Genomic DNA, 26,350 nt, shown 5'->3' with positions numbered 1-26,350 from the left:
AACCCTGACCGCACGGGTGGGGCTAACCCCCTTGGTCTGTTGTAACTTATGCTGAGTGAATGAAACCGGGAGGCCCCAGGAAAAAGAAAAAGATTCTGTAGGATTTTTTTTTTCTTTGCTGCTGTGTCTGTGGGCTTCTCTGTGTTTTCCACTTAGACGAGAGGATCCACTTAGTCCAACCTACACACGAGCGTAGGAAGAAGTTTTTACTTATGAGAACAGACGTGGTGAATCGTGGGGCTAGTATGATATTAAAATACCCATGTAAATGCCTTGTAAAATACCAGGAAGAGAAATATGTTGTGTTTCTAGAGCCAGAACAATTTAGGGGCTTCTTAGATAGGGATGTGGTAGGTATGTAGCTGGGTTAAATAAGAGTGCGTCCAACTTAAGAGTTCGTTAATGCTTTATATTGTACGGAGATATGTGAGCTCCTTTATTTTTAACATCTTGGCTCAATATTTCCTTAAATATTAGAGATTTGATGATGATACATTTGCTTTATTTTTGTGCCTTTGGAGAAATGTTTTATATACGTCTCTATTCTTGTGATATATGATATTGTAATATATCTGAAAATGCAAAATTAAAAAAAAAGAAGAAGCTCCACTCTGCCACCATATGTGCTGGCTTAGGCGACAGTTGCTTGGGAAACAGCCAGGAGGAATAAGCAAGGCAGACTCTGGCTGTTTCTTTCATTACAATTTTATTTACAGGAAGTGAATAATGCAGCTCACCTTGACGTTCTGGGAGCAGGCCTTTGCATGGGCTGGGTACTTGCCTGCTCCCGAGGGTCTCTCTCTAACCATTCTGGGCCCTGGCTCCTTATAGCATGGTGAGGGGAGCCTCCCTTCTCCCAGAATCCCTTGTGGGGCTGGTCCTTACGGAGGACAGGGCCGGATAGCTGTGGCCGGTCCCTTAAGCTGTTCTGAGGGAGTTTCCATATGGAGGTTGTAGTCTAACTGCAGAAAGGTGTTAATGAGTTTGTAGATCCTTTGCTATCCAGACTGGTAGAATAGTCTGAATTACGCTTCTTGCATTTTATCCACTTCTCTTTGTCTTCCCATGCCCTGCCTTATCTTTCCATCCCTCTATCCTTTTCTCTCCCTTCCTCTTTCTTTCTTCCTTTTTCTCATAGACTGTATAACTGTATCATTGGTTAACTGCTCGGGAGGAGACTCAGAAACGTTCCTGGATTCCTTCAGTCACGTCTTCAGTAAAAAGGCTTTCAGACCTGCCCACAATCTGATGCAGCCCACGGTGGTCAACATCTCAATCACCCTCTATGCCATTCTCGGAGTGGTGAGTATCATGCAGGATCCTAGGCCTGCAGTGTTTGTGTTTACCTCAAGGTGCCCGTCCTTTGGATGATGTCAGACCTGCAGGGGTAAGCAGTGGCCCACACTCAGGGGTTGCGTGCCGGTCCTGAAAGACTCTCTTAGGATAGGTTTGCCAGCTTACCCAGGTCAATCCAAACAGTCTGATCCAGTCCAGCTTTTCTCAGGAAAAAGAAGTACAATCCGTGTATATAATGGGGGAAACGTACGACTGGATGAGGTGCCAACCCTACCCTGATGTGGAGCTGGTGACGGGGGATCTACTTCTGTGGAGAGTTTATTCCCGGGAGGTGGGGAGTCATTCCTGGGGGCCTCGTGCTTGGGATGGGTGTCACAAGCACCACCAGTCCTGGGTGTGTAGAAGAGCTGCATCTAGAGGAGTTCTTGTGATGGACTGTTAGTAGCACTTTTACATTTTGTGTCTGTTTATCTCAGAATGAAAAGGACCAGCTCCTCACCACCTTCCTCTGGCTGAAGATGGTAAGTGAAACCTTCCCTTTGCACACAGGGTATGAAACTGTCGGACGGGAATGAGAAGAGGGAGGATGGAGGAGAGGGAAAGCAGGGGCGGGAGAGTGGGAGGAGAGGAGAGGGGGAAGAGACCCGAGTGAAGGGAAAAGAAGGGGAGGGGGGAGATTCTGATCATTGAGTTGTTGGTTGTTACATCTCGATGGAATCCAACACGTTTTAATGAGCTTGCGCTAAGCCTCTTCTTGGAGAGCTTTGCTGCCTGTGCCCATAAGGTTTCTTCTGACTCCCTCGTAGTAGTTTAGGAGGAACATGGACAGGTGGTGCCCTCGCCTAAATGTTGCAAGTATTAATGCTGAATTGGGCCTCCCTCTGCCTACAACAACCAATATGACCTTTGTACTTCTTCCCCCCCCCCCCCCCCACAACTAAGCAGACAAATGACGTCTCTCGTCCCTGTGCCATAACCTGCCGAGCTGCTTTTCCAGCTGTTATTAGACCGGTCTCTCCTTTACAGGTTTGGTTCAATGACTTTATTGAATGGGACCCTGCTCAATGTGGACAAATCACGAACATTTCTGTTCCAGTGGAGGAGATGTGGACACCTGACATCTTTGTACTGCAATTGTAAGAGTCTGTGGAATGTGCATGCGCACTGCAGGAGTTCAGAAGATACGGATATACTATACACCCTGCAGGGGCATGTACCATACTCGCTGCAGGGGATCAGGGGAGGTGCATGTACCATACTCACTGCAGGGGATCAGGGGAGGTGCATGTACCATACTCACTGCAGGGGATCAGGGGAGGTGCATGTACCATACTCACTGCAGGGGATCAGGGGAGGTGCATGTACCATACTCGCTGCAGGGGATCAGGGGAGGTGCATGCACCATACTCGCTGCAGGGGATCAGGGGAGGTGCATGTACCATACTCACTGCAGGGGATCATGGAAGGTGCATGTACCATACTCGCTGCAGGGGATCAGGGGAGGTGCATGCACCATACTCGCTGCAGGGGATCAGGGGAGGTGCATGTACCATACTCGCTGCAGAGGATCAGGGGAGGTGCATGTACCATACTCGCTGCAGGGGATCAGGGGAGGTGCATGTACCATACTCACTGCAGGGGATCAGGGGAGGTGCATGTACCATACTCGCTGCAGGGGATCAGGGGAGGTGCATGTACCATACTCACTGCAGGGGATCAGGGGAGGTGCATGTACCATACTCGCTGCAGGGGATCAGGGGAGGTGCATGTACCATACTCGCTGCAGGGGATCAGGGGAGGTGCATGCACCATACTCACTGCAGGGGATCAGGGGAGGTGCATGTACCATACTCACTGCAGGGGATCAGGGGAGGTGCATGTACCATACTCGCTGCAGAGGATCAGGGGAGGTGCATGTACCATACTCGCTGCAGGGGATCAGGGGAGGTGCATGTACCATACTCGCTGCAGGGGATCAGGGGAGGTGCATGTACCATACTCGCTGCAGGGGATCAGGGGAGGTGCATGCGCCATACTCGCTGCAGGGGATCAGGGGAGGTGCATGTACCATACTCACTGCAGGGGATCAGGGGAGGTGCATGCACCATACTCGCTGCAGGGGATCAGGGGAGGTGCATGTACCATACTCACTGCACAGAATCAGGGGAGGTGCATGTACCATACTCGCTGCAGAGGATCAGGGGAGGTGCATGTACCATACTCGCTGCAGAGGATCAGGGGAGGTGCATGCACCATACTCACTGCAGGGGATCAGGGGAGGTGCATGTACCATACTCGCTGCAGGGGATCAGGGGAGGTGCATGTACCATACTCGCTGCAGGGGATCAGGGGAGGTGCATGCACCATACTCACTGCAGGGGATCAGGGGAGGTGCATGTACCATACTCGCTGCAGGGGATCAGGGGAGGTGCATGTACCATACTCACTGCACAGAATCAGGGGAGGTGCATGTTACATGCACACTGCAGGGGACTGAGGGAGATGCATGTCCTATACACACATTGCAGGAGACTGAAGGAGGTGCATGTACCATACTCGCTGCAGGGGATCAGGGAAGTGCATGTACCATACTCACTGCAGGGCACCAGGGGAGGTGGATGATACATGCACACTACAGGAGAGTAAGGGAGATGCATGTCCTATACACATTGCAGGAGACTGAAGGAGGTGCATGTACCATACTCACTGCAGGGGATCAGGGAAGTGCATGTACCATACTCGCTGCAGGGGATCAGGGGAGCTGCATGTTACATGCACACTGCAGGAGACTGAGAGAGATGCATGTCCTATACACACTGCAGGAGACTGAAGGAGGTGCATGCTGCAGGGGATCAGGGGAGGTGCATGTACCATACTCGCTGCAGGGGATCAGGGGAGGTGCATGTACCATACTTACTGCAGGGGATCAGGGGAGCTGCATGTTACATGCACACTGCAGGAGACTAAGGGAGATGCATGTCCTATACACATTGCAGGAGACTGAAGGAGTTTCATTTACCATAAACACTGCAGGGGACTGAGGAAGGGCATGTGCATGTGGTCTCGATGCAGGAGACCATGTGCCATACATGTTACAGGAGATTGAGGGAATTTCATGTATCATACACATTGCAGAAGAGCAAGGGAAGTTACTTCTGGTGGAATTCTGCGCTACTGCAGGATGAGAATTTGCACCAAATTCCACTCCTGCACGGAATTTTCATTTTTTTGCGCAGAATTTTAAGATGCCTGGCGGGCCACAAGCGGAGCCCATTCCACTCATGCCTGAAGAAGAGGGAGGGCTGCAATTGGAGTCTATCCTGCTTGTGGCCAAGGGGCAATGAACAGCTGATGACATTGATGCAACCTATGAGAGAGAGAGAGAGAGAGTGTGTGTGTGTGTGTTGGGGGGGGGGGGGGTGCAGAATGACAGGCACAGGAGAGCGTGTGTGTGATTTGGAGCCTCTGTGCCTGAGTGTGTGTGTGAAAGGGATTTTTTGAGGGTGTGTGTTTGTGTATGAGAGGGAGCCTATCTCCAGGGGTATATGAGTGTTCAATAGACTTCAGTGCCAGGAAAAATTGTAGAAACTCTTATAAAGATTAAAGTCACAGAACATTTAGATAAACATGTTGAAATATGTAAACCGTTGTGGTGGCATTACCGAATGATGGTATATAAAACTAAAAAAATACAGCCAGCATGGATTTTCTCAATGGAAGTCTTGCCTCACAAATCTACATTTTTATGAAGAGGTGGATAAACGTGGGCAAAGGTGAACCAGTAGATGTGGTGTATTTGGATTTTCAGAAGGCGTTCAACAAAGTCCCTCATGAGAGGCTTCTAAAAAACTAAAAAGTCATGGGATAGGAGGCGATGTCCTTTCGTGGATTACAAACTGGTTAAAAGACAGGAAACAGAGAATAGGATTAAATGGTCAATTTTCTCAGTGGAAAAGGGTAAACTGGCGTGCCTCTTGGATCTGTAGTTGGATTGGTGCTTTATAATATATTTATAAGTAATCTGGAAAGGGGCACAATGAGTGAGGTTCTTAAATTTGCTGATGACACAAAATTATGCAGAGTAGTTAATTCTCAAATGGATTGTGATGAATTCCAGGAGGACCTTGTGAGACTGGAAGATTGGGCTTCCAAATGGCAGATGAAATGTAATGTGGACAAGTGATATAGGGAAAAATAATCCTTGCTATGGTTCACGATGCAAGTACCATACACACCAAAGGAAACTGAGGGAGGTGCATGTCCCTTACCCACTGCAGGAGACTGAGGGAGGTGCATGTCCCTTACCCTCTGCAGGAGACTGAGGGAGGTGCATGCCCCTCACCCACTGCAGGAGACTGAGGGAGGTGCATGCCCCTCACCCACTGCAGGAGACTGAGGGAGGTGCATGTCCCTTACCCAGTGCAGGTGACTGAGGGAGGTGCATGTCCCTTACCCACTGCAGGAGGGAGGTGCATGTCCCTTACCCACTGCAGGAGACCGAGGGAGGTGCATGTCCCTTACCCACTGCAGGAGACCGAGAGAGGTGCATGTCCCTCACCCACTGCAGGAGACTGAGGGAGGTGCATGTCCCTTACCCACTGCAGGAGACTGAGGGAGGTGCATGACCCTCACCCACTGCAGGAGACTGAGGGAGGTGCATGTCCCTTACTCACTGCAGGAGACTGAGGGAGGTGCTAGTACCATACAGATTGCCAGATACTGAAAGATGGGTATGTACTGTACTCTACCCAGATTCAGATCGTCTTATTGGCATGGCAATTTTACATATTTTGCCAAAGTAGTATACAGAATGATTAAAACACAGGGGCAAGAAAGGAAAAAATTACAAAATGAGAGTGATTCAGATAGGGGTGAATGATAAGGAAAAATCTTCAGAGGGACAGTCATGTTAGTTAGGAATCGAGTTGCACCTTATAGGCTCACTTAACTTCATGCATCTGATGAAGTGGACTTTGTCCTGGAAAGGTTATGCTTTAATAAATTGGTCAGTTTTTAAGGCTGCACTCATGGGGCAGTGCACACATATGCATCGGGGATATGGCCCTGGTTTTGGTTCTGCATTTATCGTCCCTACTCACAGGCTTCACTTCTGTTCTGGTGATGGGATCCCACACACTGCAGTACAGGAAGCCACCGTATCTATAGCAGGAGGAAACACCCTTCCTTCCTGCTCGAGCACTGACTGTCAGATCTGAACAGACTCTGGGATCCAGGGACAGCGAGTGCATATCAAACCCTGTCATCTACTCATTCTATGTGTGCACGCACTAACCTCCAATCCAGTGATAGTGTTTGCACGGGCTGACCTCAGCACTCCTATGGTCCAGTGGCCTTTTGGACAAGTCAAACCCTGTGATCTGGTACTAGTGGTATGCACAGTGGCCCTGTGATCCAGTGAGAGTGTGCACAAGTGCTAGATACATTATCTAGGAGTAATGTGCATTCCTCCTGAATGAAGGGATAATGCTTACACTCCTTGACGCTGTGATCCAGTGGATGCAGGGACAGTGTATGTGAGCACTGCCATAGGATGCAGGGTTAGTGGATGCATGCACTGCCCCATGATCCAGTGATGGTGTATGCATATACTGCCCCATAATTCAGGCATACCGGTATGTGAGCACTGCCCCTTGATCCAGTGATGGTATATGCATATACTGCCCCATAATTCAGGCATATGTGAGCACTGCCCCATGATCCAGTGATGGTGTATGCATATACTGCCCCATAATTCAGGCATATGTGTGCACTGCCCCATGATCCAGTGATGGTGTATGCATATACTGCCCCATAATTCAGGCATATGTGTCCACTGCCACATGATCCAGTGATGGTGTATGCATATACTGCCCCATAATTCAGGCATATGTGAGAGGTGCCCCATGATCCAGTGATGGTGTATGCATATACTGCCCCATAATTCAGGCATATGTGTGCACTGCCCCTTGAACCAGTGATGGTGTATGCATATACTGCCCCATAATTCAGGCATATGTGTGCACTGCCCCATGATCCAGTGATGGTGTATGCATATACTGCTCCATAATTCAGGCATATGTGAGCACTGCCCCATGATCCAGTGATGGTGTATGCATATACTGCCCCATAATTCAGGCATATGTGTGCACTGCCCCTTGATCCAGTGATGGTGTATGCATATACTGCCCCATAATTCAGGCATATGTGAGCACTGCCCCATGATCCAGTGATGGTGTATGCATATACTGCCCCATAATTCAGGCATATGTGTGCACTGCCCCATGATCCACTGATGGTATATGCATATACTGCCCCATAATTCAGGCATATGTGTGCACTGCCCCTTGATCCAGTGATGGTGTATGCATATACTGCCCCATAATTCAGGCATACCGGTATGTGAGCACTGCCCCTTGATCCAGTGATGGTGTATGCATATATTGCCCCATAATTCAGGCATATGTGAGCACTGCCCCATGATCCAGTGATGGTGTATGCATATACTGACCCATAATTCAGGCATATGTGTGCACTGCCCCATGATCCAGTGATGGTGTATGCATATACTGCCCCATAATTCAGGCATATGTGTGCACTGCCACATGATCCAGTGATGGTGTATGCATATACTGCCCCATAATTCAGGCATATGTGTCCACTGCCCCATGATCCAGTGATGGTGTATGCATATACTGCCCCATAATTCAGGCATATGTGTGCACTGCCCCATGATCCACTGATGGTATATGCATATACTGCCCCATAATTCAGGCATATGTGTGCACTGCCCCATGATCCAGTGATGGTGTATGCATATACTGACCCATAATTCAGGCATATGTGAGCACTGCCCCATGATCCAGTGATGGTGTATGCATATATTGCCCCATAATTCAGGCATATGTGAGCACTGCCCCATGATCCAGTGATGGTGTATGCATATACTGACCCATAATTCAGGCATATGTGTGCACTGCCCCATGATCCAGTGATGGTGTATGCATATACTGCCCCATAATTCAGGCATATGTGTGCACTGCCACATGATCCAGTGATGGTGTATGCATATACTGCCCCATAATTCAGGCATATGTGTCCACTGCCACATGATCCAGTGATGGTGTATGCATATACTGCCCCATAATTCAGGCATATGTGAGCACTGCTCCATGATCCAGTGATGGTGTATGCATATACTGCCCCATAATTCAGGCATATGTGAGCACTGCCCCATGATCCAGTGATGGTGTATGCATATACTGCCCCATAATTCAGGCATATGTGAGCACTGCCCCATGATCCAGTGATGGTGTATGCATATACTGCCCCATAATTCAGGCATATGTGTGCACTGCCCCTTGATCCAGTGATGGTGTATGCATATACTGACCCATAATTCAGGCATATGTGTGCACTGCCCCATGATCCATTGATAATGTGCATACTCTGACTCAGTGATTCACAGACAAAATAGGTGCCAGTCCTGTATCATCCTAGCCTCATGTGCTCAGAGCGGAGTTAGGCTTCTGTCTTGCTAAGCTGTCATTTCTTTGTTTTTCAGTGTGGATGAGGACAAGTCTCCACAGCTTCCATACCTCTTTGTCCAGCACACAGGTCAAGTGCGCTACCTGAAGCCTATGCGGGTTGTCAGCTCCTGCAGACTTAGTATTTTTCACTTCCCCTTTGATATCCAGAACTGTTCGCTGACTTTTGGATCCTTCTTGGATTCAGGTAGGAGATTGGAGCTCTGCTTTATATCTAAGACTTGGATATACCAATGCCAAGATTAAAACTTTTCTTTTTAAATGTATATTCCACCTTTCATGACACTTAGAAACATAAAAACATAAGATTTGCCATACTGGGTCAAACCAAAGGTCCATCAAGCCCAGCATCCTGTTTCCAATAGTGGCCTATTCGAGTCACAAGTACCTGGCAGGGTCCCAAGGGATAGACGGATTCTGAGCTGCTTATCCCAGGGATATGGTTCCTCCAGGAACTTGTCCAAAACATTTTTAAATGCAGTTACACTAGTAACTTTCGCCACATCCTCTGGCAATGAATTCCAATGAATTATGTGTTGAGTAAATTAATTCCAATGAATTATGTGTTGACTTAAATATATCATTAAGTAACTTAATTGAATGCACTGTTTAAAAGAATAAACAACCAATTAGTGTTCCACTCCACTCACTATTTTATAGACCTCTATCACAGTGGTTCTCAACCTTTTTCCCATCGTGACACACCTGACAGACCACGCTCACGTGTATGACACACTGCTCATTACAATTCACAACGGAAATAAAAAATAAAGGTCCAGTATTATTTTTATTGTTAAGAATGACACAAGGAAAAGATACGTATTCTGTCTGAACAGAAACTGCATAAATAGAAAACATCCCACACCAAAACAGCACCAATTTCCTGCACTCAAACAGTAACCACCTTACCTAAGAAAAAGCAACACTGAAAAATTACACCAGGCCTTAAGACACCAATACACCTCCTATTAGGAAAACGGACCAAGTCAGGCTGCTATAGAGCCCTACACAGAAAGTACACGCCAGCAGAAAACCTCACCTGAATCACATGTGCTGACCCTCACCAAACAAAGAATAAAGAGGCCGATACAGTAAAAATCGCGGGAGAGCGGGCAAGCACCCGCTCTCCTGTGCGTGCGATTCAAAAAAACAAATTATTCAAATTAGGGCTTGCAGTAAAAAGAGGCACAGGCCCGGCCACCGCTTCGCCACCCCGCTGCCCTTTACCACCGGATTTTCTACAGCTCTAATGTCAGAGCTAATGCCAGCACAACAATGTGATGGCAACAAAAGGCCCAGACAGTCAATTTTGAAAGAGTGTACTTAAAGAGGACTGCAAGGGGCCATGGCAGCAAAGTTCCTGAAAAAGCACAAACAGTCCATGTTGAAAAAGTGCACTCAAAGGGGATTGAAAAGGGCCACAGCAGCAAAGTTGACATTGCAAGCAGCTGGATCAGGATTGCCGAAGACAGCATGGAGGCAGCAGGATCAAGCCTGGAGAAGGCAGCATGGAGGCAGAAGGAGATGAAACACCAGCAGGACCGTGACTGGAGACCACAGCATGGAGGCAGGACTACAGGTAGAGCATAGAGGAGGGCATAAGAAGGAAGCAGCAGGACAACATTGGCAGACACTAGACCATCCACATCATCTAGATGGCACAGGGACTTTTCAGGCAGGACAGGCCCACCAATCCTCCATCTAGCTGGCACAGGGACATTTCAGGCAAGACCAGCTCACCTCTCCTCCATTTAGCTGGCATAGGAAATCTTCAGGCAGGATAGGCCCACCCCTTTGCCATCTAGCCAGCACAGGGAAATCATTCGGCAGGATGGGCCCACCATGCCTCCATCTATCCAGCACAGGGACTTATCAGGCAGGATGGGCCCACCACTTCACCATCTAGCTGGCACAGGCAGGATGGGTCCACAACTTTGCCATCAAGCCAGCACAGGGAATCTTCTGGCAGGATGAGCCTGGCACTGTCTGAAGTGGCAATGAAAGGTTACATCATGGGTGAGGCACAAGAAGGCTCAGGTTCCTTTCCCTACACATGGCTTCTTGGAAGGTGGGGTTTTCTCTGACCCTGGGCCCATCCTGACAACTGGGAACTTCTTCGAGGAATTGTAGACTCTTGTGAAGATGGTGACGGAACTCTGGCAGGTTGTGGCAGGAGCTGTATCAGCTGAAGTACAGCACTGGTCAAACTGGTGTTGGTTATGGCCACCATGGTGTGGCCCTGCGTAATGACTACTGTTTACTGCTGCACGGCATGGGTGTGGTTGAGCTGGGCCCTCATTCAGACTAGCTCTGTCCAAATGTTATGGAGGGGCAGGCCATGACTCCTCTCAATGTGGTCCAAGATGGTATGCAGATTAGCATCTACCGCTGCTTGTAGATGCCAGTCTACCTCAGCAACCAACTCAGCTATCTGTGCTTCAGATAGCTGAGTTGGTTGCTGAGGTACCCTCTCTGGCTGCAAAACAGGCATTGCTGGGCTCCCATGCTAAGATAGGTGTCTTTCTGGTGTGTGCTGCCATATGACACCTGGGGTGCTGGAGGCAGCTGGTGAGGCTGGAGCTGGTACTACTTCCTGTGGTAGGTCTGTGTCATCCATGAAGGAGGCGATGTTGAGGCTTGCCTTCAAACGGAGTGGAACCCCAATTGCTCCTGCTGCTGAATAAGCTGCTGCTGTTGCTGTGGCTCCACCTCCTCCTCTGACTACTGTGTCTGTGCATTAAGCTGAAATGGTACTGCATGCTCATCCCATGAACAGTTGGGATCTAGGTCTTCATAGCTGGGACTTGTGGCTTCCTGGGCAAGAACTGTGGAAACAAAGAAGAAGACATAAATATGAATGCTAAGAAGTACACATGCACATCTTATGCAAAAATGTATACTTTGATATCAATGTGAGCATCCAATGCAAAAAAGTATGGACACCAGTAGCATACTTCACGTTTGCGTCATGTCCAGGGCCTCATCCATGCTCTCGAAGAGTTTGGTCCCAGCCATTGAATGAGTTTTCCTCCATAGGCATGATGACAATGGGACATGGAGCTCCTCCTCCGGTCTGATGCATGTACTTGTTCCTGCTGACCACCTTATTCTTCAGCTGTGCTTTGATGTCCCTGTAGCGGTGAGCCACCTGCTCTATGTTATGATTCCTCCTGTAGCTGAGCCACAGAAGGCCTCTCACCTTTCTCTGGAGGCCACTCTAAAGCCGGGGCCTCGCCTGAACTGGCTTTCCGGATTTTGCTCCATGGCCTGGGAGGCCTTCAATGTCATCGGGGCCTGCCTGAGGCCTGCTCCAGTCTCAGCTTGGACTTTCTGGTTTGGGCCCTGCCCTTCTCTCTAAGGGGTCGGCCTGCAGCTTCTCTCTATACTTATAGGGCCAGCCAGGTGTGGCCCATTGGAACTCCTCCCAGGGAGTTGCCTGCTTTCTGGCCTATAAAAGGGCTTCACTTTCAATTCTGCTTGGCCATGCATCAGAGTTTCCTGCTCCTGGAAGTCTTGCCTTCCAGCGCTCTGTCAGGTCCATGTTCTTCGTTGGAGCTCCATGTCCTGTGTTGCCTGAATTCCTTGAATACCTTGAACCTTGCCTCGTTTGAATCCTTGTCTTCAGTACCTTGTTCCTGTGTCTTCGTTTCCAGTGCCTTGTTCCTGTGTCTTCGTCTGCCCTCGTCCGGAGTCCGGCCTGCTCTGCTTGCCATTCCAGCGGCAGGTCCGAAAGGGCCAGGAATAGTCGGAGGACTGTTCATTACCAACATCATGATTGTTGGTTCCAAAAGCATGCAGGTCCGGCACAGGGTTGGACTGTCAGCTTCCACCCATGCTGGGACGTGCCTCACCTACCCTCGGTGATTCTTGGATTCATCTGGGACTGTGCCGAGGCTCAAGGGCACACAATCTCCTTGAGTGGGATCGCTCCCTCAGCTCTCCCATAACAGTATGCAAGGCCTTCCGTAACACTCTACAGTCCTCTTGATACCACTCCGTCAGAATATTACCTTTGCGATAGTCCACTATATCTGGCACTTGGCAGCCCTAGAGGTCTTTGCAGCCTGTTTGCCGAAGAGCATGTTGAAATTCTCCAGGACCCCGGCAATGAGCTGCTCGTTATCCTCAATGCTGAACTTCTACACATGAAGACGCGGACAAGCTGCTGCCTGGCTGCCAGAGGATTGGGTTGCCACTTCCACTCCTGCCTCTCGTTCCCATTCCCTGCTCCCTTCCTTCCTCCCCCCTGCATCTGCCCCTACAACTCCCCCACCCTCTATCCTCTCTGTCTCTGATGTCCTCTTCCCTCCACTCTCTCCTACCTAGACCCCTCCCCCTCTTGCTTCCTCCTATCCCTTTCTCCCTTCCTATCTCTATTCCTACTGTCCCTACCCCTCCTCCTCCTACCATTCTGGCCCCTACCACTCCTGCTCTCCTCCTGCTCTCTCTCCCCTCCTCATGCCTCTTCTCCCTAACTCCACACATGCCTTTCATGCTCCATCCTCACACCCACCTACTCCTCTTCCACTCTCTAAACAGAAAGGGACACACAGACAAACACGGCAAATGTCACCGTTCTTTCACACACAGATAAATACAATAGACAAAGGTAAAGATAAACAGATGAGAAACAAGAAACAGGACAATGCAATCAGGTAATCGAATATAGAACTTCTCCAACTACAACTACTCACCAATACCAAACTCCTTCCCTCACCTCTAACTCCTGACACCCCCTCAAAGAGACATCTGAAGGAAGCCGGTATATATAAACAAAGAAAATAATGCGCCGTACATAAAATGATGCACGACGCGTAAAATGAAGTGTGATGCGAAAGATTATTGCGCCACGCAATATTTAAATATGCGATATGGTATTTCGGTAATTGCCCTAATACATTTAGCATTAATTTACCATCTTTCTCCATCACTTTTTATCTCGGGACGCTAACATACCATATTTCTTCTATTTTTACCGCAGCTTGATGAAGTTTGTATCTGAGGTAATGGAGGGTGAAGTGAGGTAAGTTTGTACCTGAGGTAATGGAGGGTGAAGTGACTTGCTCAAGTCACGAGATGTGTCAATGGGATTTGAACCCTGTTGTCACTAGTTCAGAGCCTACCGCTCTAAATGTAGTTTAGGCTCCACTGTAGTTGGAGCTTTATTTCTTTCAGATTAGGAAACTACTAAAGTCAAAGCTAAACTAAGAAAGCTGGAAGGAGGCCATGAGTTTACATGGCTACTGTGAAAGTTTAAAAATTTAGTTTAAAAGGGACCGAAACATGTAACTTACATTCGGTACATGTTGCAGGTAGATAAGATCAGTGTAAGAGAGAAGATATGAGCCTTAGAAATACTTTCCGTGCTCTCTGGACGAATATAGCTTGTAACTATTGCTTGACACCAGACATCAGAGTACTACTAGAAGACACAAGGCCCTGCATCATGAAGAGTGGTCATCGACATGAGGAAACCTCAGTTACTTTCAATATTGTTACCCCTTTCGCTACGGTTTCTTGCTTTTTGTTTTTGTGTCTTCCATGGAAGTGTTTCCAGTGATTGCTGTCTGAGTTTCATAATCAGAAGGTGGGAAGGATTGCTTTAACGTGGATAAATTGGGCCCAATCTCCAGTCAAGCCTTCCTGTTTCTTACATTTTAATAATGGTCCATGTGCTTTAAATGATTAGATCTGGGGACACAAATACTGAAGATAATGGGCCTGCAGTAGCAATGGCCATGGATTTCACAAACTCGAAGACAGAAATTTTATTTGATTTAATTAATTTATTTCTAGAGTACTTTTTTTTAATCATTCAGTTTGACCAAAGTGCTGTACAAAATAGATGATCAAATGGAATAGCAACCAACATATTAATCAAATTTACATAAATCTACATACATCTATATGAGTCAGTACAAAAATGTAAGGATTTGTCTATGGTAGATGTGCATGTGCCCATGGGTTTTTAGATTTTGATATATAAATGATTGGAATATCTTTCTATAAATGATTTTTGTATAAAGTAGGTTTGGATTAATACATTGGTTGCTGTGCCATTTGATAATTTGTAGAATCTCTGTAAGACCATATAGCCTCCCTTCTCATTAATGTACAAAATAGATAAACCATATCATTAACATAGCATAAAAACGTTAGTATAAACACAATAACAAGCCACAACATCATTATACAACCAAAATTAACCAAGGTATGACACTTGCAAATAATACATATCATCATCCATCCCATTTTGTCCTGGGGCCAACCCAATCCTTATGAGGTTTTTAACCCATGGTCCAATAAATCAAATTTCATTTCTTTCTCCATTAAACATATGAAATCCTAACTCATCCCATTTAATTATAGGTCCCATTGTCTAAAATATCAATTCATAATATCAATTCAACAATTTTAGTCCACCCACACCATTGGCCACTGTGAGGCCCCCTGTTTGCTGGTGTAGACGCCCATTATCCATTCTTAATCCATCTCAGCCCTCCCCCATCAATAATTTTCTCCACCATTCCTTCAGGCCAACATTGTCTCCCTTCTCCCAACAATCCAAAGCCCTCCTCCAACGGGTTACTGCCCCCCAATGCCCCCAAATTTACCAGACCTCCATTTCCCCTTCAATGACATATGCTATCCAGTCCTAACCTCCACTTTAATCCAAACATGACTTATGTTGGACCCTGCCAACCAGATTTCCTCCTAATGATATATACATATATATATGTAGACATAACATACTGACCATGTATTTCAATGCCCTGTGTACAGTTCAACACATAAAGCTGGGTCTCTTGATGCCGATTGACCAAATTGAAAGCTTTTCCAAAGAGGCCCTGACATCTCAAGGAGAGTGGGAGCTGGTGAAAATTGAAAATATTTACAGCCATGACATGATGGACATGGTGAACTTCAATGTAAGTGACATGAAGGGTGAAAATTGATCGTGGGCTCCATATTTAGTTCTTATCTAGCTAAGAAAGTTAGGAAGATAAACTTATCCAGCTAATTTAGCTGAGATATTCAGTGATGTAGCCGTGCCACTGAATATACCCAAACACATTTTAAGTTAGCCAGATATGTTTATCTGCCTAACTTTAGACCTGCTCAATAGCAGATATAACTTATCTGGCTAAGTCTGAATGTCGGCAGTTATCTGCTAAGTTACAGGTCATTTATCATTTTGAATTGGCGCCTGAACTCTAGCATTAAGGCCCTAACGCATGCAAATGACACATTTTCTATGGCAGTGGGAGGAGTTTGGGTGGAGTTATCTAGTTATATTGTTCCATATGTTCTACAGTTCTATGTAAAGCTCCGCTCTCTGTTGGGCAGTTCATTGTTTTATGTAAACCGGAGTGATTTGTAGTCCCTACAAGAACTTCGGTATATAAAAATTAAAAATAAATAAATAAAAATAAATAAATAAATACACCTTTTTTCTATCCGTTGTGGCTGCACTAGCTATGCGTTGCTGGGCAAAAAGTTTTTTATCGCACATGCTGTTTGGACAGAGAGAGAGACCAGGATGTCACTTTACTATTTACAAAGCTGTAAGAGAGAGCACTTTTAACTCGGAATGGGGGTTTGGAGGGTGGGGTAGGTTTGGGGGACAGTTTCACAGACACAGTAGAAGGTAAGAACAGCAAAGTTGACATTATTGAAGATTTTCTGCTGTTTGAATCGATGAAAGATACAAGAGGAGTTGATCTGTACAATGCACTCTCTACTGTTGGGTTTGTGGCATAGTCGCAGTGGTGATGACTCCTCCCATGGGGAGGGGCCCCGTGGGGAACCACAGCGATAGGCTAAACTCAGAGAGCAGATACTTGAGAGGGAAAGCTTTATTGTACTGCTGTAGATAGATGATACTTGTACAGGAACGGATGGCACAGACGTCCAGCAATGCGCCAGTAAGCTCAGACAGTCTCAGATGTAGATGGTCTCACCCAGATGTACTAGGTTGGTAGTGTTCCGTAGAGCGGGATAAGCCGAACCTGGAGGGTGGAAATGGAGAGCTGGAGCATAGAGGCACTCACTGAAGAGTAGTGCAGGAATCCTCCTGGTAGATGATGAAGGTGGGACCCAAGGTCCATGGTTCAGGATACTTGAGCTGGATAGGCCCTCGAGGAGTGAGTACCTAGGAGCGCAGATGATCCTGAAAAGATAAGAAAGACCCCCGAGGAGTGGTTGTCTAAGTAGTTAATAGAAACCCCGAATGGTGGATGGAAGCGAGAGGCCCCCGAGTAGCGGGTGCCCAGAGCTTCTTCAGGAGCGAGATACCCCGGAGAGTAGCGAGGAATCCAAGCGTGCAGCTTAGAAGTGGTCAGAGTAGCTAAACCAAAGTCCTTGCTAACTCGTTTGTTAGGAGCGGAGCGGAGGCTTAAATACCCAGAGATATTGACGTCATGCGGTGGGGACGTCCCCGAGGTTCCCGCCATGACGTGTAGATAAGCGTAGGCAGCGCGCGCCCTAAGAGGCCACAGGAAGGAGCATGGCGGATGGGGGCGCCGATGCTGTGTTGGAGACGCTGAGGGTTTCGGCACCGGAGGCAGCCATCTTATCCATGGAGGAGGAGAAAGGTAAAAAAGAGGTAAGGCAGAGCGGTCATAGCTGTCTGCGACCGACGGATGCAGCATCTACCTAGCTTGTTGCACTCTTTACTAAGATTCTTTGAAGCTAGGTAGAGAGTGCATTGTACAAATCAAGTCCTCTTGTACTTTTATTGATTCAAACAGCAGAAAATCTTCAGTGATGTCAACTTTGCTGTTCGTACTGCCTACTGTGTCTGTGAAGCCACCACCTCCCAAACCTACCCCACTCCCCAAACCCTCACTCCGAATTAAAGGTGCCCCCTCTTAAAGTGGTATAAATAGTAAAGTGACATCCTGGTCTCTCTCTCTCTCTGCCTCTGCTGGAGCAGGAAAATTAGCCTAGCCACGCCCCCTTTTTATCACAGGCACTATTTCTGCTATAAATATAGCATTTTGATAAATCTAAGGGTTAACTGGATAAGTAGCTTCTCCCCATTGTGCTCCCCTCCTACCCAATCCTTAGCTGGAGAAGTGGCTGGATACGTCCCTATTTTTCTGGCTAAGTAGCGCTGAATATTGGCCTCCGTGTGACTCATCACGTGCAGCCTCAGAATTGCTCCCACCCAAGACTGGCTGACCCAATCTGGCTTTAATCTAGACCTCCTGGCACTCTCTCTCTCTGCACATCTGGCTGTCACATACATTCATCATTTTTTCTTTTCAACACTTTTCTTTATTAGATTTTTCTGTCCGTTGTTTACACATTTAGCATTCATTTACCATCTTTCTCCATCACAATCTTTTATTTCAAGAAGGAAAATGTCTCTCATCTCTTTTCTCTCCTTGGATGTGGCTTACTTGGATTTCAGCAAAGCTTTTGATGCTGTCCCCACATTAGAGATTCATAAATAAACTGAACGGCCTGGGGTGTCTTATGGAGATGGACTAGATTAGATGCTGGTCGAGCGATAGATAGCAGAGGGTGGTGGGAAATTGATTTCACACTAACAGGGGAAGGATGATGAGTGGAGTGCCTCAGGGATCGGTCCTGAACAATTCTGTTCAATATCTCTGTAAACCACCTTGTGGAGTGGTTAAAAGGAAACATTCATCTCCTTGCGGATGATACTAAGATCTGTAGCAAAGTGGTCACCCCTGAGAGCATAGACAGAATGAGACATAATCTAAGAGAGTCTGAGACGTGGTTGAGGGCAAGGATCATGAATTTGGAATACAGAAAACTGAGACGGCTGTCTACTACTACCATTACTGCTTATCACTTCTATAGTGCTACTTGACATATGTAGCACTATATAGAAACATGTAAGAGCCAGTCCCTTCTCTGTAGAGCTTACAATCTAATCAAGGCAACAATTCTCTAACAGGGTAATCAAGTTGTATAAATAATGATTTACGTATCTGGATTCTTTTGAAAATTGCCCTCCCTCTGTCTGTGTGTAGACCCTTGAGCTGTATAATAAACCTGTTCTCATTCCTTCTGCTTCTTCTGTTTCGCACTGGGCAAAGACACAACACTCTGCTCTTTTCTTGGATCATCTCAGATTGTCAGGTAGCAATGCAATAACGTCTCTCTGTCTGAATCTGTTGGGACTGGTTCTGAAACCTCTGGGCTGAGAAATGAAGATGCCGCTGTACTTGTGATTCCCCCCCCCCCCCCCCCCCCAGATCATCCTGAAGCGAAGGCCCAGCTTATACGTGGTGAACCTACTCATCCCTAGTGCCTTCCTCATGTTGATCGATGTGCTGAGCTTTAATCTGCCACCCCACACCGTGGATAGAGCCTCCTTCAAGATGACTCTGCTCCTGGGGTACACGGTCTTCCTGCTCATTCTCAATGACCTGCTGCCAGCCACGGCTAGTGGAACACCTCTCATTGGTAAGTGGTAGGAAGAAACCAGGGACAGCTCAAGTGCGTAGGGAGCCCCAGGAGAGAACAAATATGAAAGTAGCAAAGAGATTGTTGCCAGCTGCTTCCGCACCGTTTTCCAATGGGATTAATTAAATTGTTGTGCCTGTTGGAGATACTGGAGGTTTTCATGATCCATATATACAGTGACTGAATGTGCAGCTCCTTTAAGTAAATGATGCCACTCCTCCAAGGCAAGCGTGACAGCTAGAAGCTGTCTCCAATAGCGTAGTAAGAGTCCCTTTGTTGTGTTGGGAGAGGACAGCCCCATCTCCGGTAGCATAGAAATATACCTCGACAACAAAAAGCTTCTGAGGGTCCAAATGCTGCATTAAGTTAAGCAAATGTTCAGATGGCTCGGAGGGCTTCTTCAGGTCAATTCTTGGTGTCTGAGCCTTTTTTGTTCAGGGATGTGGATGGGGGTGGCTAAAACAGAATAATTGTGGATGAATTGCCTGTAATAAAACCATTGCAGAGTTTTAAAGCCCCCAAGTCGGGGCCATTCTGGAATGGCCTTCAGTTTTCCTGGGTCCATTTGAAGACCATGATGCAAGACATTGTAGCGCAAGAAAGATAATTCCACTTATTCAAATGTATATTTCTCTAGTTTGGCATAGAGGTGATTCTCTCAAAGTCTCTGGAGGACCAATGCTCACGTTGCTGGGTCAGTGAGTGGGAAAAAATTAGCATATCATTTAGATAGACTAACATGCATGACTGGAGGAGATCTCTGAAAATCTCATTAACCAAGTGTTGGAACATGGCGAGGCATTTCAGAGACCAAACAGTATCACTAAATATTGATAATGTCCATCCTGGGTATTAAATGCAATCTTCCATTCATCTCCATTCTTCAAGCTACCCCTGGCTCCATCCATAAAGGCTTCCGTGTGAATCTCTGCACTGTTAGACATGAGGCTGACAGGAACTAATAACTGAGGAGAGCCTGGGGAATGGCCTAGGGCTGCCTCATTGACCAACCCTAGGCTTAGAAGTTTCTTATTTTTTTGGGACAGTGTGTGGCGTAATACATCCTTGACCCACTCAGTATAAACATAGGTTGAGGCGTCGCTGCCTCTGTTTTTCTTCATTGGTCAGCATGGCTCTCCAAGTTGCATGGGTTCTTCTGAACTTGAAGCTGAAGCTGGGTCTTTAGAAGGCACGACCAACCGGCGTTGTGAGCCAACTTCAAATGGTATCGATAGTTGTCCCTTTCTCTGGAGCATTCCTGAAATTGGATATCAATTCTTATACACAGGGTGATAAGCTCCTCAAGATCCATAGGGACTTCTCGGCCTGCAAGCTTGTTCTTGATGTGCTCCGCCAATCCTTATTATTTATTTATTTATAGGTTTTTATATACCGACAACCGTTTGCACATCGTGTCGGTTTACAGATAACTTAAAACTTTTTGGCAGTGCCATTACATAGAACAGTAAACTATGCATACAAGAGAAAAACATGAACATATAGTAACTGGGTAACTATTTACAGGGAACGACGGTTCCTCAACCGGGGACGGATGAGGGAAAAGTTGACAGGAGCACATTGTAAAGATAATACATGGAGAACACTGTAAACAGCTCAGGAGGTCATCGGGGAGAAAGTTATTGCGAGAAAAAGTCAACAGGAGCACATTGTAAAGGATAATACAGGGAATGCATTATACACAGCTTAGGGGGTCATCAGGAAGATGGTTGTTGAGGGAAGGGTAGGCCTGTAAGAATAGCCAGGTTTTTAGCTTTTTTTTAAATTTGGGTGTAGATGTTTCAGTGCGCAAGTCTGGGGGCATAGAGTTCCAAAGTGTGGAGCCGGCCAGGGAAAAGGCTCTGTTCATTGTGGAAATAAGTTTCGTGGATTTGATAGAGGGGGTGCGGAGTGTCCCTTGGAGGGCAGTACGAGTAGGTCTAGTGGATGTGCGGATAAGCAGTGGGGGGTTGATCCAGTCAGTGTTTTCATTGATGATGCTTTTATGAATGAGGGAGAGAACTTTGAAAAGGATATGAGACTGTATTGGTAGCCAGTGGAGTTCGATAAGGGTAGGAGTGATATGGTCACGTTTTCTGGAGTTAGTAAGGATACGTGCTGAGGCATTCTGTAGGAGTTGCAACAGTTTAGTGTGTGTAGCAGGGAGACCAAGGAAGAGAGCATTACAGTAGTCTATTTTGGAAAAGATAACAGACTGTAGTACTGTGCGAAAGTCAGTGAAGAATAAGAGGGGCCGGAGTTTTTTGATGGTTTGTAGTTTAAAATAGCAGTCAGTAAGGTTAGATTTAATGAAGGGTTTGAGAGAGAGCTGGTTGTCAATAAGGACGCCAAGGCTACAGGTGTGGGAGGGGAAGAGCGTGGAGGAGTACGCAGTGGGAATGGAGGGAGAGGAATGTTTGTTAGAGATGATGAGGAGTTCAGTTTTTTGACAAATCCTTTTGGCAATCCTTGCCAAAAGAAAGTCGTAAGTCTCTGCTCATTCCAGCGTAATTTAGAGGTCAATGTTCGAAACTGAATGGTGTAGTAATTAGAGGTTCTGGACCCTTGTTTGAGCCAGAACATCTCAGTGGCGGCAGAAGAAGAGCATCTGGACTTATAAAAGACATGTCAGAATTGTCTTAGGAATTGTTCTAAATTCGTTATGAGCGGATTATCCTGCTCCCAGAGAGGAGAAGCACATGCCAGAGCTGAGCCGGTGAATAGAGACAAGACATAGGTGATCTTGATCCAGTCAGACAGGAAGTGATGCACTTGCAGCTTGAACTGCTTAAGGCATTGGTTTAGAAATCCCTGGCAGGCTTTGGGTGGTGGAGGCAGATGTGGCATAGGCCTCTTGGCCTGAACTGGCACCGTAAGTGCAGTGCCAGAAGTTGGGCCTGAATGGTGTCTATCTGGCCAACTAGGCCTGTGATTTGTTGGAGCTGATTCTGCAGCTGTTGAACTCGGAAGGTCAGCTCCAGTAGGGCTTGGGCTAAGGACGAGTCCGCAAAGCTCATGGCCTCAGCAATCTGTCATGGTCTGTGAGCCCTCACACTGTGGTGGGGATTGGCACTGCCTGACAGCTGGCAAACTCACAGGAATAGGGATCAGTTCTGGGTTTCACCTTTACCAGCCTCCTCCCCCTGCAGTTTGAGCCCTTGGGCTTTGGAGGCTGGCAAGACTTAGGTGAGGGTCCCAAGAAGAACAGACAGAGTCAGGAACAGACCAAGGTCAGGGCAAGCAGCAGTGACAAGATCCAGGCATGGGTCAGGCAGGCGGCAGGCAGAGGTCAGGTCAATCCAAGTAAGGGATGGGAAGAACAGAGAAAGGAGAGCCCAGGGCGAGGCAAGGCTGGCTGGACGGGGCAGGGCAGGTGAGGCAAGGCAGGCAGAACAAGGCAAACCAGGAACAAAAATGACACACACTGCACAGCTAGGTAAGAGCCCTGTTGCTGAGGTATCAGCTTGTAGCAGGACATCATGAGTGGGCGCCTGCATTGAGTTTCCTGCCTCAGGTCCCAGACATGCCAGCGAGCGTGCACCTAAGAGGAGCCTGGGGGAAGGGAGGAAGCAAGGCAGCGTGCTGATGGCTGTGTGTGCGCCGTGAGAAGTTATTTTTACATCCTGGGGTGAGTGCGGTCGGTCAAGGGGCTTCCCTGTGTCCAGCCAAACTTTACACTTAGGATCCAGAAGGAAATTTCTGGTCCTAACCTAGGCCCCATGCAGAGAGGAACAGGCGACCTCCTGACCCTGCAAGACAAATAAGGAGGCTCTTGATATCTGCCCAATAAAAGGCAGGTGGTGGGCTACTGGCGCTGCCTGGTCCAAGCTGAAAAGGAAGTTGCTGGTGCTCTCTCCAGCGGGAGGACGGGAGATGGATGTGTTCTGGGCTAAGCGGTAGATTGTGAATAGTTTGCTTCTTCCCCGTAGGCATCTATTTCTCCTTGTGTCTGGCCTTGCTCGTCATCGGGCTTCTGGAGACAGTCTTTGTGATGAATATTCTTCACCGGGGCTCATCACAGTGTCCGGCGGTGCCCACCTGGGCTCGCAGCCTGGTTCTACACTACTTGGCAAGCCTTGTGTGTTACAGGAAGACAGAGCAGTTTGTCGGTGGCAGCGTGACCAATTCCTTCATCATTGAAAGCATCACACAAGGTAAGGAGGACGGTTCATGTTAGGAACCCAGATGGCAGTGGAAGCGGTTTGTTTATTTAAAAGTGGGGAATCTGGCTGGTGGAAGGGCTCGGGGGAGCTGCTCGGCTCTTGCTACTTTATTTTTAGCCTGGTGGGCAGGAGAATCGGCTGCTGCTGGGGCTCTATTTTGTTTAAATTATCCAGCTAACTTTAGGCCAGAGTTAGCCATATAAACATAAGCTAGGCCCCTGGTACAGAAGGATAATTTATAAAATAATAATAATAATTTTAAAAATATGGCTAAAATGTATCCAATCAGCGGGGAGGGAAATTCAAAACTCAAGGTTTGTCTGGCTAACTTCTGAAGTTGTCCAAAAAAAAAAAAGCTTTTAAGTTTTACAGTGATTTAAATAATAACTTTCTCTTTCTCATCCCCTCTGAGGCTGATGTAATAAGCTGGGCATTTGCTGAAATTCAGTGCATAGTTTCTTAACCCATGCACTAAAAAAAAATCCTTGAGCTCCCAATGCAGTCAGCTAAAGGTATCCTAATACACTGGGCAGTAAGAAAAAGGAAGATGTGCCCAGAAGACAGGCTTAGCACACCCAAAGTACAATTTCTGTGCAAGGAACCCAATTTATACCCACCAGTCTGGTTTATGCAATCATAGATCATATAGTTAATGCACACAAAACATGATTTAGGTGACCTATCCTATGATTTGTGTACAGAAAAGTTATGCTCCTAACAGACACGCCAATTTCAAAACGAGCACCCATGCATCCATACACGCTGCAACTTTAAATCACGCACAAGTGCGCACGCATGATCTGAAACACGCCACCCACACATATGTTCCTAATTTTAAGAGGACACTCGAGCAGACCTACCTCACGTAACTTCCACAGGACTTTGCCGGCTTTAACGCACGTATGTAAGCGGATTTTAAAACCTGCCCGCGCGAGGGACGTTCCTAATCTTTCCAATGACTCCACCGATTTGCCCAGTCAATATAAAGATCTTCCAGACCCCTCTGGTTCTTCATCCTGCACGTCCCCCAGTTGACCCAGACCCCTCACCCTGTCTTCTGAGCCCTAAAACTCGAGATCTACAGACTTGAACCTCATCGGGAGCAGCAGTACAGTTACGCGGATATCTGGCCTACGTGTGGTGCGGCCTGGGGGGGGGGGGGGGGGGTTGTATAATATCTTTACTCATTTGACAGAAAATAAAACCAAGTACAAACCATTCTTCAAAAGAGCAAATAACAATCCAACTATCAAAAAGAAATAAAAAAAACCCCAAAAAACGAGGTGGCCTCCAGTTTTAAAATACGAAATTACACGTGTACATTTTTTGCCTCTGCCCCAAAATAGCCACTCCACGCCCTTTTTACACCTCCTTATTCTTGGCGCGCACGCGGGGATATACCCGCACATAAATCGCAGCTTTTAAAAACCTGCGCTGTTCGCAAGCAGCCCACATAACGCGCAAGCAACACTTTTTTAAAATCCACCTCTCCTGTTTTATGTGCACAATGTTTAGGTACACAAACCCCGTTCTCCACACAGTAATGTGCACCAATCGTATTTTATGCACAGAAAACACATGCACATCAATGCATACAACAAACTCCAGGGTCAACCCCAGAAACTTTACTCCGTCTCTGAGTGGCATTAAGAAAACCTGAGTAAAGCTTAGGCACCTCTGAGCGCTGGGGGTTAACGGCTGGCGCCTTGCTTAACGAGGGATCTGCACACCTCATCCCGTCGGGATGAGGTGTGCAGATCATCAGGTCTTTAGCAGCTTCTCTCACCGCTCGTCTTGCATGCATTTATTTATTTATTTATTTATTTATTGATTGATTGATTGATTGAGTTTTATATCCCGTCATTCGGTAGAGCCATCACAACGGTTTACAAAAGTATACATTTTTCTTAGCAGTTGTGCAACAGTAAAAACAATTTGAACAATATCAGAAATAAGCATATCAAGTCCAGAGAGCATTATTAGGTTAGATGGGGAGGGTATGCAGGTTCAGGGAGATGAGAAGGTATTAAGAGGTTTATAACTGAGAGTTCAGTTGAGAGTTGGGATGATCAGACGTCTGAGGGTTGGTGTAGAATTTGTGGAACATTAGTGTTTTTAGGTCCTTTTTGAATATTTTTAGGTCGTGTTGGGTTCTCAGGAATTTAGGTAGGGTGTTCCAAAGTTTAGGTGAGGCAATTGAAAAGGCTCTTTCTCTTGTGGTTGCCAGATGTGCATCTTTGATAGGGGGAATGTTTAGGTAGCCTGAGTTATTATTAACGTCTTTCCTCTTCCGTTTCGCTCCAATTGTTCAGTGCTTGTCTTCCTTCCCGTCTTTCTGTAGAGAAGAATGCCGGCCTTGAGGGAGCAGGCAGTGACCTCACTCAGTCCAGCCCTCAGATGCACCTCCTCCTTCGCAGCATCTCCAGCGACTTACAGTCCATGAGGAAGCTGATGGAGAACTACTTTGAGCAGCAGGAGATCGCCGAGGAGTGGCTGCGCATTGGCCTCGTTCTGGATGCCCTGGTGTACCGCATGTACCTGCTCTTCATGCTGGTGTACACGGTGATTCTGGGGGCCACCTGGGGCACTTGGTACCAGGTGTAGAGTGCCCCCATTCCCTTTGCCACAAGGGGTTCAAGAGGTGGAAGGAAATGTCCGGCAGAGAACGGAGTCCGCAACACAGGCGATGGCTTTAAGATCCTGGAGGCTGGGAGAGGCTGCGGATTCTACATAATTTGGAGATCCCAGACTGGTTTTGAAAAGGCACTGAAGCTGAAACATGCCCTTTTGGTGTGATCCTCCAGGAAAAAGGAAGGAAAAAAAAAAAGAGTAAAAACCTGTGACTCTGAGAGGGCAGTGGAGGGCCTTGCTGCAGGTTGTGGGGAATGGGAATAAGACAAAATGTGT

At 47.0% G+C, this 26,350-nt stretch overlaps 1 protein-coding gene across 1 annotated transcript in view; it reads left to right on the top strand.

The window, feature by feature from the left end:
• LOC115099601 (5-hydroxytryptamine receptor 3A-like) overlaps positions 1 to 26,047 on the top strand; it is a 34,086-nt gene extending 8,039 nt beyond the window's left edge. Inside the window, exons 3-10 of the mRNA XM_029617334.1 lie at positions 1,139 to 1,302; positions 1,773 to 1,817; positions 2,323 to 2,432; positions 8,858 to 9,027; positions 15,624 to 15,769; positions 19,073 to 19,283; positions 23,210 to 23,434; positions 25,785 to 26,047. Coding sequence (XP_029473194.1) covers positions 1,139 to 1,302; positions 1,773 to 1,817; positions 2,323 to 2,432; positions 8,858 to 9,027; positions 15,624 to 15,769; positions 19,073 to 19,283; positions 23,210 to 23,434; positions 25,785 to 26,047 — 1,334 coding nt within the window. The remainder of the gene's footprint in view (positions 1 to 1,138; positions 1,303 to 1,772; positions 1,818 to 2,322; positions 2,433 to 8,857; positions 9,028 to 15,623; positions 15,770 to 19,072; positions 19,284 to 23,209; positions 23,435 to 25,784) is intronic.
• The last annotated feature ends 303 nt before the right edge of the window (positions 26,048 to 26,350 follow it).

This window comes from Rhinatrema bivittatum, chromosome 9 (assembly GCF_901001135.1).
Source record: "Rhinatrema bivittatum chromosome 9, aRhiBiv1.1, whole genome shotgun sequence".
Lineage (NCBI taxonomy): Eukaryota > Metazoa > Chordata > Amphibia > Gymnophiona > Rhinatrematidae > Rhinatrema > Rhinatrema bivittatum.
This window is presented reverse-complemented; position numbering and strand designations above follow the sequence as displayed.